At 50.0% G+C, this 13,167-nt stretch overlaps 1 protein-coding gene across 1 annotated transcript; it reads right to left on the bottom strand.

Annotated features, from left to right (window-relative positions):
- Positions 1-9,137: 9,137 nt before the first annotated feature.
- LOC102449095 (olfactory receptor 5AR1-like) lies at positions 9,138-10,076 on the bottom strand. The gene has a single exon (XM_006136542.4). The coding sequence runs from the start codon at positions 10,074-10,076 to the stop codon at positions 9,138-9,140; it is 939 nt and encodes a 312-aa protein (XP_006136604.3).
- Between the last annotated feature and the right edge of the window lie 3,091 nt (positions 10,077-13,167).

The following is a 13,167-nucleotide window of genomic DNA, read 5'->3' as shown; positions in this document are numbered from 1 at the left end:
TATGTCATCCTGCGATCTGCCCAATGAAATCAACACCAGCAGAAAGAAGAGGGAGTGAGATTTGATGTTTCCCCTTTTTTCCCAATACAATAGATCCTCAGCTTTTAAAGCACATCACATATAGTTTTATGTGCACACAGAGGCAGTAGAGGAATGTAGCCCTGATCTCAGTGGAGAACGGCAGCCCTTGTTGGAATACAGACACATGCATAACAAGATAATAATGAAACATACAACCATTGACTCTGTGAAATGACATCACTATGGGCTGGGAACTGAATTCATCTGTTTCCACTGCAAGAATTGGTTAAGAGTTTGTTCCTGGCTTTCCTCAGGGCATCCTTCGCCTCCCTGTTCCCCAGGCTGTAGATGAGGGGGTTCAACATGGGGATCACCATCGGGTAAAACACTGAGGTCATTTTGTCTGTGTCCATGGAATAGCTGGAGGTGGGTCGGAAATACATAAAAAGGAGAGCGCCATAAAATATGACCACCACACACACAAGTGGGAAGCGCAGGTGGAGAAGGCTTTGCACTGGTCCTCAGCAGAGCGGATCTGCACGATGGTGGAGATGATATAGACATGGGAGAGGAGGATGGTCATAACACTGATCACTACAGTGTAGCACATAGAAACAAATGACACAATCTCATTGGTCTGGGTGTCAGAGCAAGAAAGTGCCTGAAGAGCAGAGATATCACAGTCTGATGAGGTTGGAGTGGCAGAATGACGGTCGAAAAGTACAAAATATAAGTATCAATGCATCCACCAACCCCACAGCACACACCCCAGCCACCAGCTGGATACACCTCTGCCTGGACATGGTGACCGTATAGAGCAGTGGGTTACAGATGGCCACATAATGGTCATACACCATCACAGCCAGCAAGAGACACTCAATATCTGCAAGAAAGGTAGCTAAAAACATTTGCACAGCGCAAGCAGTGTAAGAAATGCTGTTCCTCTCAGGTAAGAAAATCTGCAGCATTGTAGGGGCAATTACTGAGGAAAAGCAGAGATCACAGAAAGACAGACTCCTGAGGAAAAAGTACATGGGGGTGTGGAGTCGGGCATCAGTCGTGATTAACAAGATCATCCCCCCATTCCACACCACAGTGATAACATAAATCAGATTTAGATCAGATTGCTCAAAATATTTTTCTTTAATTTTTTGTAAGCACCTGTGAACTCAAAAAGTCAGTTACTTGACCAGCTCTTCCCTTTTCCATATTCCCAATCCCATGACTCCTTCCAATCCCACAATCCCTATTCATCAGAGTCTATAACACTTGGCAACAGATGAAAGAGGAAGAACTCATGGCAAACTTGCTGAGGTGGTATAACTATCGCGTGTGTGATACAAGTGTTTCCTTCTGTTTAATCCACATGGTAGAGAAAATTCACACTTTTCGAGCTAGTCTGTGTCCTGTTCAGTGCAAACTGTCACAGAGGAAGCACACACACTGTGCTCTCTTTCGCTAATGGATTATTTGTCCCCTTTTTGCCTAACACATTCAGCTCTCTGCTTAAAAAAAATCTCATGTATGATTTATGTTTTATGTGCAAACACACAGGCAGTAGCCAAATGCAACGCTGATCTCAGCGGGTACCCGCATCTCTTGTTACAATACAGACACATGTATAATAACAACATAATAATGGACAAAACCACCACGGGTTGTGTGAAATGACATCACTATGGGATGGGAACTGAATTCACCTCTTTCCACTGCCCATCACTCAGCCAGGACAGAGATGCACAGTTTCAGGGACCAGTTAGGAGTTTATTCATGGTTTTCCTCAGGGCATCCTTAACCTCCCTGTTCCTCAGACTGTAGATGAGGGGGTTCAACATGGGGATCACCAGTGTGTAGAACACAGAGGCTATTTTGTCGGTGTCTGTGGGAGAGCTGTAGGTGAGTTGGAAATACATGAAAAGGAGAGTGAAATAGAATACTCCCACTGTGATCAGGTGACAAGCGCAGGTGGAGAAGGCTTTGTACCGGCCTCTGACAGAGTAGATCCGCAGGATGGTGGAGATGATGAAGACATAGGACAGAAGGATGGTCAAAGCGCTGCTTATTAAAACACAGCACAAAGAAGCCAATTGCACAATGTCACTTATGCGGGTGTCAGAGCAAGAGAGCAGCAACAGTTGGGGCATTTCACACAGGTAATGCCTGACAATGTTGGAGCCACAGAACGACAGTTGGAATATAGAACATGTAAGTATCAGTGCATCCATCAAACCCATAGCGCACACCCCAGCCAGCAGCTGGTAACAACGCTGGCGGGACATGGTGAGCATATAGTGCAGCGGGTTGCAGATGGCTACATAACGGTCATACGCCATCACAACCAGCAAGAGACACTCAATGTCTGAAAGTAAGGTAGAGAAAAAAGTTTGCACAGCGCAGGCAGAGTGAGAAATGCTTTTCCTCTCAGCTATGAAGTTCTTCAGCATGTCAGGGACACTTACAGAGCAATAGCAGAGATCACAGAAAGACAAACCCCGGAGGAAAAAGTACATTGGAGTGTGGAGTTGGGGGTCAATTGTGATTAACAAGATCATCCCCCCATTTCCCACCAGGGTGATAACGTAAATCAGTAGGAACAACACAAACAGGGGGACCTGCAGGTCTGGACGATCTGTCAGTCCTGAGAGAATGAACTCAGTCACCTCCGAGTGATTTCCCTCTTCCATCTCCTCTGAGCTTAGATCAGGCAGCTACAGGGATGAGGACAGGTGGAAGGCTCGGGAAAACTAAAGTTTAGCTGTAATGAAGAAAAGTGGGAATCAGTTTCTTAATAGGCACCAGTGAAGGGAAGGGCTTAATCCTCAGAGCCAGATGTTCACAGATGGTCATTCCACTTGTTTGATTAGTTGCACACACTGTACCCATATAAGGACACGCAGGTTAATCATGCCACAAAAACCCCCTGTACACTGATCCAAGCAACAAACAGGGACTTGTGACTCTGCTGTGGGAAAATCAGGGTGAAACCATCTTAGTGTGATGAAATCGTTCCTTAGCTGAAGAACACGTGAGAGAAAATGAGTGTCGGTCCTTCCACCCTCTTTGGGCAAGGGGAGCGCTGTGGCTCGGCATGTTGGTTTGGGGTCAAACTTTCTCACTGTCATAATTAAGTGGCATCTGATAGCGTCATTTACATTAGTTGCTATATAACCGCTGAGACAAAAAGGAAAGTGCCGGTTTCTATGAGTACCTGATAGTCAATTGTTTCCAATCAAAGGTCTCGGTCCTTTACATCAATGCGTAGGACCAGGGGCTGATGCTTTTAGTGCTGTAGGTCTTTAACGCAGTGCCCACCAATCACTGTATCCTTACGGGAGTGTGCCTCTGATGCAGTACAACAGCACGTACCTACCGACAGGAGAGAGAGACGTGCCAGCATTTCTCCATCGACATAAACTGACTTTTTCTGGAAATGGGAAGTTTTATACTGAGATCCGTGATCTATGGGATGTATACCCTGAAGCCACAGGGAAGATCTGAGCTCAGCGACACAACAGCTAATTAATGAGCTCAGTGAATCTCAGCCATGGGACTGATACCTTGGGGATTAATTTGGTTCCCTCTTTCCTCCTGTGTCAGTAACTGATGCAATTTCTATCAGAGTTGCAGAGTCCAAGCCTGAGGGGTATTTCTTTCTGCTCTTATCACTGCAAGCTGGGTCCTGGTACAGGGTGGGCAGTAAACAAACCCAGTCCGTGTAAGGGCCGGCAACAAGCATAGTTAGTTCACAGGTCCAGGCCTTGGTTCAGGCAACAAAGAAACACAGACAGTTTATCATTTCGGAGAGCCCTGGCCCTAGGGCAGGGTGGGGCAGTATACTAGTCCAGCAGTTTAGGAAGCCCAGGCCTGGTTCCAGGCTGGGAAGCAAACACACACAGGCTTGGGGTCTCCTTGTTCAGTGCAGGCAGTTCAACTGCGACAGCAGTGAGGGGGGGAGTGTCACTCAGTAGGTGGGTGGCAGGGAGGGATGCTGGCCCATCACTCTACTCCACCCCAGCCCAGAGCCCTAGATGCAGCAAATCAGCTGCTTCTGGCTCAGTGGAGGCTGCAGCCCAAAACGCGCTGGCCTCAGGCCTTTACCAGCCCTTGCTGTCCCCTGGGCCACTTCCCTTCTTCCCCTCAAGAGGTATCTGGATCTCTGGCAGAGAGAGAGATCCAGGACTGAACAGAGCCAGGTCACTAGGGCGCTGTCCAGCAACGTGGAAGATCCACTGTCCAATTGCTTCTCCCCATCAGACAGAGGGAGGACTGACTTGTGTCTCTCACATCCCGTATGACTATTGAGTGACACTCTACAAGGGTAGAAGCACCGTCACCTCTTCTCCAACCTGAACCACTTTGCTTAAAGTTTTCTAGGGATCCAATTGGCCAAACATTTAGGGAACATTCAGATGTGGATCAGGTTGCTCAGAATATTTTTGTTTAATTTTTTTGTAACCACCTGCGAACTCATAAATCAGTTACTGGCCTACCTCTACCCATTCCACACTTCCAATCCCTCAGCCCTATCTAACCCACAATCCCTATTCATCAGAGTCTATAACACCTGGTAACAGATGTAAGAAGAAGAACTCGTGGTAAACCTGCTGAGGTGGTATAAATATTGAGTGTGTGATGCAAGTTTTTCCTTCTGTTTAATCCACGTGGTAGAGAAAATCACACTTTTCATGCTAATCTGTGATCCGTTCAGTGCAGAGTGTCACAGAGGAGGCACACACACATTGTGCTCTCTCTTGCAAATGTTGCACTTCCTGTTGCTTGTTTTGTTGTTACCTTCACTTAAAATACAGGTCAGTGTGTGGGAAATTCCCTTTCTCCTCCTCGTGCCTGGGCACAAATCAAGTGACAAGACCTCTCTTTGGTTCACCCACAGGAATTGCACACGTCACCCTTGGAACTGCCCAATGAAATCAACACCAACAGAAAGAAAAGGAAAAGGATTTTTTCTCCCCCTTTTTTCCTAATTCAGTCAGCTCTCTGCTTTCAAAACACATCCCATGTATGTTTTTATGTGCACACAGAGGCTACATCTGGACTGCACGCCTTTTTCAACAGAGGCTTTATCGAAAGTAGCCTTTGAAAAAGCCTCTGTCGAAAAAGAGCGTCTAGATTGCATTATGCGGATCGAAAAATCGATCTGCTTTTTTGAAAAAGAGCATCCAGACTGCCGGACGCTCTGTCGAAAAAAAAAGACACCCAGAAGTGCTTCTGGCAGGGCACGGGGGCAGCCTTTATTTCCAGGTGCTGCTGCCTGCCCTTTGCAGAGACAAGTGCTCAAAGGGATCCCCCTGGACAGCCGTTGCTCTGCTCCTGCTTCTGACTTGCCTACCACCTAGAGGGAAAGCAAAGCTGCTGCAGTGATTGCTCTGGTTGCTCTGCTTCCTCGGACACCACAGCAGTTTATCGGCAGGGTTTTTTTCTGCTTTTCACCGTGTTTTTGGCCATGGAGCCTGAACTGCGCCTGGGTAGGTGATGTTCCCACGTTGCCATGCTGCAGCTTCTGCTGCATCTTCATGACTCTGTCATGAATCTCCTGCCCCATATGGACCCGGACCTGAGGAGACCCTCCTCCAGGATGCAGGAGCTCTGTCCTTGCCCCCAAACTTTTTGGAGGACAGGCAGATTTGGAGGCACGAGACGAGTTAGGACTGGTGGGACTGGCTTGTCATGCAGCTCTGTGATGATGAACACTGGCTCCATGACTTCCGGATGCGGAAGGCCACATTCCTGGAGCTGTGTGCCTGGCTCACCCCTGCTCTGGAACACCAGGACACCCACCTGCGGCCCGCCATCCCTCTGCAGAAGCAGGTTGCAATCGCCCTGTGGAAACTGGCCACCACCGACAGCTACCGCTCTGTGGGACACCAGTTTGGCATGGGGAGGTCTACCGTTGGGGCCGTTTTGATGGAGGTAAGTCACTTTCAGGGCATGGGCCATGATTAGTGGGGGGGGGGGGGTTGAGAAAAGGAGACAGCCAGGCAAAGGCAAGAGGGAGTGGGGGATGGAGTGGTACTTGGAGGAAGGGGGGGATGCGGAGTGATGGAGTGGTGCGGAGGAGGGGGGCGTCCTGAGAAGGAGAGGTGTGGGTTGGGAGAGGGGGAAGGTTCTCCTCCCAAGCACTTAGGAAACCTGTCTAACTCCCTGGTTTCTGTCTGTCTATTTGTCTCATGCTGCAGGTGGTGAGGGCCATCAATGCGGAGCTGCTGAAGAGGCTCGTTTGTCTCAGGGACCTGGACAACATCCTTGCTGGGTTTGATGACCTTGGCTTCCCAAACTGTGGAGGAGCCCTCGATGGGACACACATCGCAATCCGCGCACCTCCCCATCAAGCAGCCCAGTTTATAAACAGGAAGGGCTACTATTCCATGGTGCTGCAGGCCCTGGTCGATCACCGGGGATACTTTATGGACATTCATGTCGGTTGCATATTCCGCAACTCCTACCTGTACTGCAGGCAGGAACATTTGCAGGCAGGAACATTTTTCACCCAGTGACACGTCGCACTCTGGGACGTGCAGATGCCGGTGTGCATAGTGGCTGACGCGGCCTACCCCCTGAAGCCGTGGCTCATGAAGCCCTACACCGGCCACCTGGACGCGAGCAAGGAGCTTTTCAACACGCATCTTAGCCACGCTCGCATCCAGGTGGAATGTGCCTTTGTCCAGCTGAAAGGGAGGTTCCGTTGCCTCCTTGCACGGTTGGAGATGGTCAAACGCAACATCCTGGAGGTGGTGGCTGCATGTTGCACCCTCCATAACCTGGTGGAGAGGAAAGGGGCGGTCTTCCTGCCATGGTGGGGGGAGAAGTGCTGATGGCGAGGAGAAGCAATTTCAGCAGCTCTGGACGGCTGCCATATGCCAGGCTCACCAGGCTGGTGTCCAAATCTGAGAGGCCCTGAGGGAGAGATTCTCACAAGGAGCCCACTGACTCTCCCCAAGGCCTCCCCCATGCGAAGTTTGGCCTGGCCCACCCCTACCTTCCCTCCACAATCCTCACTCTCTTCCCATTAAGAAGACAGATAGACCCAGTTTTCTTTGTACACCGAATTTTTTTTATTAGAAACACTAGCAGTACAGAAAATACATGACCTGTGTAGAAAACACCTTTCTCGTTCAACTGTTTATAAACAAAGTAAATCTGTCAGTCAAAAATAAAGATTTTGTAACATAACTGAAATGTCCTTTAACTGGGGTGGTAGGGGACTGAAAACCTGAAGGAGGGAGGGGGACTGAAAGCCTGGAGGGGGGAGGGAGCTAAAGTAGGCCGTTGGTTCTCTCATCACAGGATCCTGCCATCTTCCTGTGTCCTGGCATCGCCACGGCTGTGGGATCAGGTGGAGTGAGAGCCAGTCCTGGCCTGGGGAGGAGGGGAGGCAGCTGTTGGGCCTGTGAGGGCTCAGGAGCAGGAGGGGCTGGGGGGAAGGAGGGACTGGAGGGGCTGGGGGGAAGGGGAGGCTGGAGGAGCAGGGGGAGCAGGGGCCTGGCATCCAGGAGGAACTGTGTCCGTGACAGGAGCAGGCAAGGCGAAGACCTCCTGCATTGTGGCACAGATGACATTGTTGGACTAGCTCATCCAGCAGCCTGGTGCGCCACTCGACCTCTGTCTGTCTGCTGCTGGAAGGTCCTGTTGAGGGCCTGCAGGGCCATTACATGCTCCCTCATCAGGTCCGTGTAGACATGCCAGGGTTCGGGATGGTGGTGGGGCAGGTATGCTGCTCCCCTGTTGGGTAGAGGGTCCGGCTGTGGAGGGAAAGAGAAGGAGGCGATCAATGTCTGTGTGCACCCCTGCTGTCCCTGAGGACATGCCGTGGTTGTCTGGGGCTCTCCTTTGGACAGGAGACTCAGGGGTGTTACATGTGACACCATGTGTGAGTTGGGCAGCAGCCTAAAAGCCTCACAAGGGCCCCAAAGTGGCAATGGGACTAGCTGGCCTCCCACTTGCCAACCCACCCAGGTGTGGTGCCCCTCAAAGCATTCACCTGATGTTCCCGCCCCAATATCCATGAACGCCTGGGAGGCCTCTGGGGTCTGGAGGACCAGCTCCTGGGAGAGGCTCCCTTCTGCCTCCTCCTCCTCCTCCTCCTGTTGCAGCTCTCCCACCTCTCCTGCCTGGTCTTCCTCCCTCAGGAGGGGTCGGTCTACGATGTGGTGGGGTAATCCAGACTCCACCACACGTAGTGGGGTCTAGGCTTCCCCACTACCCAGGATCTGCTCCAACACCTGGTAGTAAGGGCAGCTGTCTGGGGCTGCCCCAGAGCGGGAGCTCTGGTCCCAGGTCCTGGCATATTCCTGCCGCAGCTCTTTTACCTTGGCCCTGACTTGCTCCATAGTGTGGGGGTGATGCCCTTTGGTGGTCAGTCCCTGGGCCATGTGCTTGTAGACATCTGCGTTCCTGCGGTGTGTCTGCAGGGTCTGCAGGACTTCTTCCTGGGACCAGAGCTCCAGCAGGTTTTTAATTTCTGGCCCTGACCAGGCTGGTGCCCGCCTTTTGGTGCCCTTGAGTGGGTTCTCCTCACCAGGGGGGGCCTTGAGGCTGGGACATGAATAGCTCAACAGGCACAGGTGCTCTGGCTGGCTTCCTGACAGCAAGGTCTGTCTGGGTGCTTGTGCCGTTAAGAGGCTGCGGCCAGGAACCACAGAGGTGCTCTACATGTAAAGGCTGGACTGTCCACCAAGGCTTCTTCCTGGAATCTTTTTTTTTTTTTTGTCAGAACTTGCTCCCTGAGTCCACACACACCTTTTCTGGACAGATGTCTGTCGAAAAAGGCGTTCTTCCTCGTAAAATGAGGTTTACCGCTGTCAACAAAACCACCTCGTTCTTTCGATTGACTGTCCAAATAACATGGCGGGAGTCTAGACGCAGGTAAAGTTTTTTCAAAAAGATCATGTTATCTAGACACACCCAGAGGCAATAGATGAAGGCAGCCCTGATCTCAGCAGGTACCCACATCCCTTGTTACAATACAGACACATGTATAATAACAACATAATAATGATCAATACCACCACAGGCTATATGAAATGACATCACTATGGGCTGGGAACTGAATTCATCTGTTGCCACTCCCCATCACTCAGCCAGCACAGAGATGAACAGTTTCAGGGACTGGTTAGGAGTTTGTTCATGGTTTTCCTTAGGGAGTCCTTCACCTCCCTGTTCCTCAGGCTGTAGATGAGGGGGTTCAACATGGGGATCACCAGTGTGTAGAACACGGAGGAAACTTTGTCGGTGTCTGTGGAAGAGCTGTAGGTGGGTTGGAAATACATGAAAAGGATAGTGAAATACAATACTCCGACTGTGATCAAGTGACAAGCGCAGGTGGAGAAGGCTTTGTACCGACCCTCGGCAGAGCGGATCCGCAGGATGGTGGTGAAGATATAGACATAGGAGAGGAGAATGATCACAACGCTGAGTATTACAGTGTAGCACATAGAAGCCAACTGCACAATGTCACTGATGCGGGTGTCAGAGCAGGAGAGTGCCAGCAGTGGGGGCATTTCACAAAAGTAATGCCTGATGATGTTGGAGTGGCAGAATGACAGATGGAATGTACAACACGTAAGTATAAATGCATCCACCAACCCCACAGCCCACACCCCAGCCACCAGCTGGTCACAGCGCTGGCTGGACATGGTAACCATATAGTGCAGCGGGTTACAGATGGCCACATAACGGTCATAGGCCATCACAGCCAGCAAGAGACACTCAACATCTGGAAGTAATACAGAGAAATACATTTGCACAGCGCAGGCCTCGTAAGAAATGCTTTTCCTCTCAGCTAAGAAATTCTTCAGCATGTTAGGGGCAATTACTGAGGAATAGCAGAGATCACAAACAGACAAACTCCGGAGGAAATAGTACATGGGGGTATGAAGTCGGGGGTCAATTGTGATTAACAAGATCATCCCCCCATTCCCCACCAAGGTGATAACATAAATCAGTAGGAACAACACAAACAGAGGGACCTGTAGCTCTGAACGATCTGTCAGTCCTAAGAGAATGAACTCAGTCACCACCGAATGATTTCCCTCTTCCATCTCCTTTGAGCAGAGATCAGGCAGCTACAGGGAAGTGGGCAGGTGGAAGGCTCGGGAAAACTAAAGTTAGCTGTAATGAAGTAAATGCAGAAAAGTGGAAATCAGTTTCTTAATAGGCACCAGCACAGGAAAGGACTTGGTCCTCAGAGCCAGATGTTCACAGCTGGTCAATCCACTTGTTTGATTAGTTTCACACACTGTACCCATATAAGGATAGGCAGGTTAATCATGCCACAAACACTCCTGTACACTGATCCGAGCAGCAAACAGGGACTTGTGACTCTGCTGTGGGAGAATCAGGGTGAAACAATCTTAGTGTGATGAAATCGTTCCTTAGCTGAAGAACACGTGTGAGAAAATGAGTGTCGGTCCTTCCACCCTCTTTGGGCAAGGGGAGCTCTGTGGTTCGGCATGTTGGTTTGGGGTGAAATTTGCTCACTGTCATAATTAAACTCTCTGGCATCTGATAGCGGCATTTACATTAGTCGCTATGAAACCCCTGAGACACACAGGAAGGCATCAGCTTCTGTGATACCCAATAGTCAATATTTTCCAAACAAAGGTTTTGTTCCTTTAAGTCAATGGGTTGGAGCTAGGACTGAGACTTTTAGTGCTGGAGGACTTCAACTCTGTGCCTGCCAATCACAGTGCTGGTATGGGTGTGTGCCTCTAATGAAGCACAACAGCACGTACTTACTGACAGGAGAGAGAGACGTGGCGGCGTTTCTCCATTGACGGAAACTGACTCTTTGTGCACTTGGGAGTTTTATACCGAGATCCGTGATCTATGGGACATGATCTCTGAAGCCACAGGGAACACCTGAGCTCAGAGACACAACAGCTAATTAATGAGCTCAGTGAATCTCAGCCATGGGACTGATACCCTGGTGATTAATTTGGTTCCCTCTTTCCTCCTGTGTCAGTAACTGATGCAATTTCTATCAGAGTTGCAGTGTCCAAGCCTGAGGGATATTTTATTCTGCTCTTGTCAGTGCAAGCTGGGTCCTGTGTAGAGCTGACCCAGAAAGGGTGTGTTTGGTGAGACCAACATCTTTTGTCTGAGAAGTTAATATTCCAGCTCAGAAACAAAACACCCAGGGATGCCCCAGGTACCACGTCCCCACCTTCTCTGTCATGGGCCCGGCTCCCAGGCTGGACTCCATCCCCTCTGAGGCATGACCCTCTGTCACCCTGCAGAACTTCCCTGGGACATCTCTTGTGTCCCACATGTAGTAGTAAGAGGGCCTGACAATGGAGGCCTGATGGGAGGTCTAAGGCATGAACAACAGCCAATGCTTTGCTAACATAAAGCAGAGCTAAACTGCGAGCAAAAGGCAGATACTGCTCACAGAGACTTGGCAAAGACAAGGCTGCTGCTATTACAGAAACACACACACACCTAGGAGGTACTGGGAACAGGCTGTGCACATAAACATTCCAGGAGGATGGTAAGAGAAAATCTCACTGTAGAAACAGCTCAGTACCAGCACACTCCCCATAGACAACAGGGAAAAACTGACCCAGATTCAGCACCGGGTCGGGATGGCAGCATGATGGATCGCGATATTTTGATCAAACCACCCTAAACAAGGTAATGGGAGGTGTCTAGGTATGTCGGGTGTGTCAACCTATTATGTTTAAGGGTGGCACCTTGATACATACAATGTGTAACTTGTTAGTGTCTGTGTATAAAAGTGTATCTAAGAAGGGCTGTCTTGTCCAGCCTAGGGCACAGCGAAAACTCCTGGCCGCTATCTGAATTGAGTGCATTGCATGGGCTTTCGTATGTACTACCGTAAACTGTTGGCGTGTGTCTAGACTACAGGGTTTTGTCGACAAAAGTGGACTTTTGTCGACAAAACTATACCTGCGTCCACACTGCCTTTGAGTTATGTCGACATAACGTCGACAAAACTCAGCAGTTTTGTTGACGTATGTAAACCTCATTCTACGAGGAATAACGCCTTTTATCGACATAGTTCTGTCGATAGAAGGTATTATTGCATCTACACTGTCCTTTGCGTCCACACTGTTATGCGGCTTGCTTTGTCGACAGAACTGGATGTAGTCTAGACACTCATTGTCGACAGAAGTTTTGTCGACAATATCTGTCGACAAAACTTCTGTCGACAAAACCGTGTAGTCTAGACATACCCGTGATGTCTGTAAGTCATTTGACAATAAACCTCGTTCCAGGGCCTTCACACCTTGTCTGAGTTGTGGTCATTGGGGGCTCTTAGAAGTCTGTGGTGTTGGCTACCTGCACAGAGTCCACACAGCATTTGGAAGGAGCACAAGTATTCGGAGAGAGCACACGCCCCGCATGCAGCCGAACGGATATCAACACTGAAGGGCATAGAACAGATGCCAGAGCACCACACCGGTGATGGAGTCTGACTACATCGCTGCCACACTTTGGTGAGGAGGAGAATTTGCTTTTTGGACAGCAAAGAATTCCATGAAAAACCCGTTGAAATGAAAACCTGAATTTTCTATAAAAAAAGGTTTTTGTAACTTTGCCCCGGGTTTGGAATCAAAGGGACAAATAGGCCCACCTCCAGACATGGTTGGCCTGACTCCTGCCCTGACAGAAAGGACAGTGCAGGGAATCTTGTGGCAAGGACCAATGCAGAAGCTGCACACAACAGTGAAAATTTGGGGAGCGTGTGCCCTGGTTCTCCCCCATTTGGCCATGCTCCTGCCCATCATCCTTGCTCGATACAGTGACCAAGGCACAAAATGGAGCCAGCAGTTAGTGGAACTATCCACATGCAGTGTTGGTTCTTTTTTGTTTTTTTTATAGCCAGGAATTTTGGCTGTGAACTAAACAGCTGTCTGTGGAGGGGTAAAGTGGTGCTATTGAAAGGAGTCATCCAACCCACAAATGAATTATTTATTGGTTGGTGTGACGGGGCGCTCCCGCCCCGCACTCAGGGTGCTCGGGGGTACGCTGGGCAGACACACCAGGTGGCGGGGAGCCCGGATGGCCCCAGCATGACGGGCTGCGCAGACGCGCCAGGACCCGGCGCGGGGAGCGCCGGGAGGCAAAGGGCGCTGATAGACAAGGCCCAGGAGGGAGGGGCCAGAGAGG

This window comes from Pelodiscus sinensis, chromosome 5 (assembly GCF_052426305.1).
Source record: "Pelodiscus sinensis isolate ZL-2025 chromosome 5, ASM5242630v1, whole genome shotgun sequence".
Taxonomy (NCBI): domain Eukaryota; kingdom Metazoa; phylum Chordata; order Testudines; family Trionychidae; genus Pelodiscus; species Pelodiscus sinensis.
Note: the sequence above shows the minus strand (reverse complement) of the source record. Positions and strands in the feature narration are given on the sequence as shown.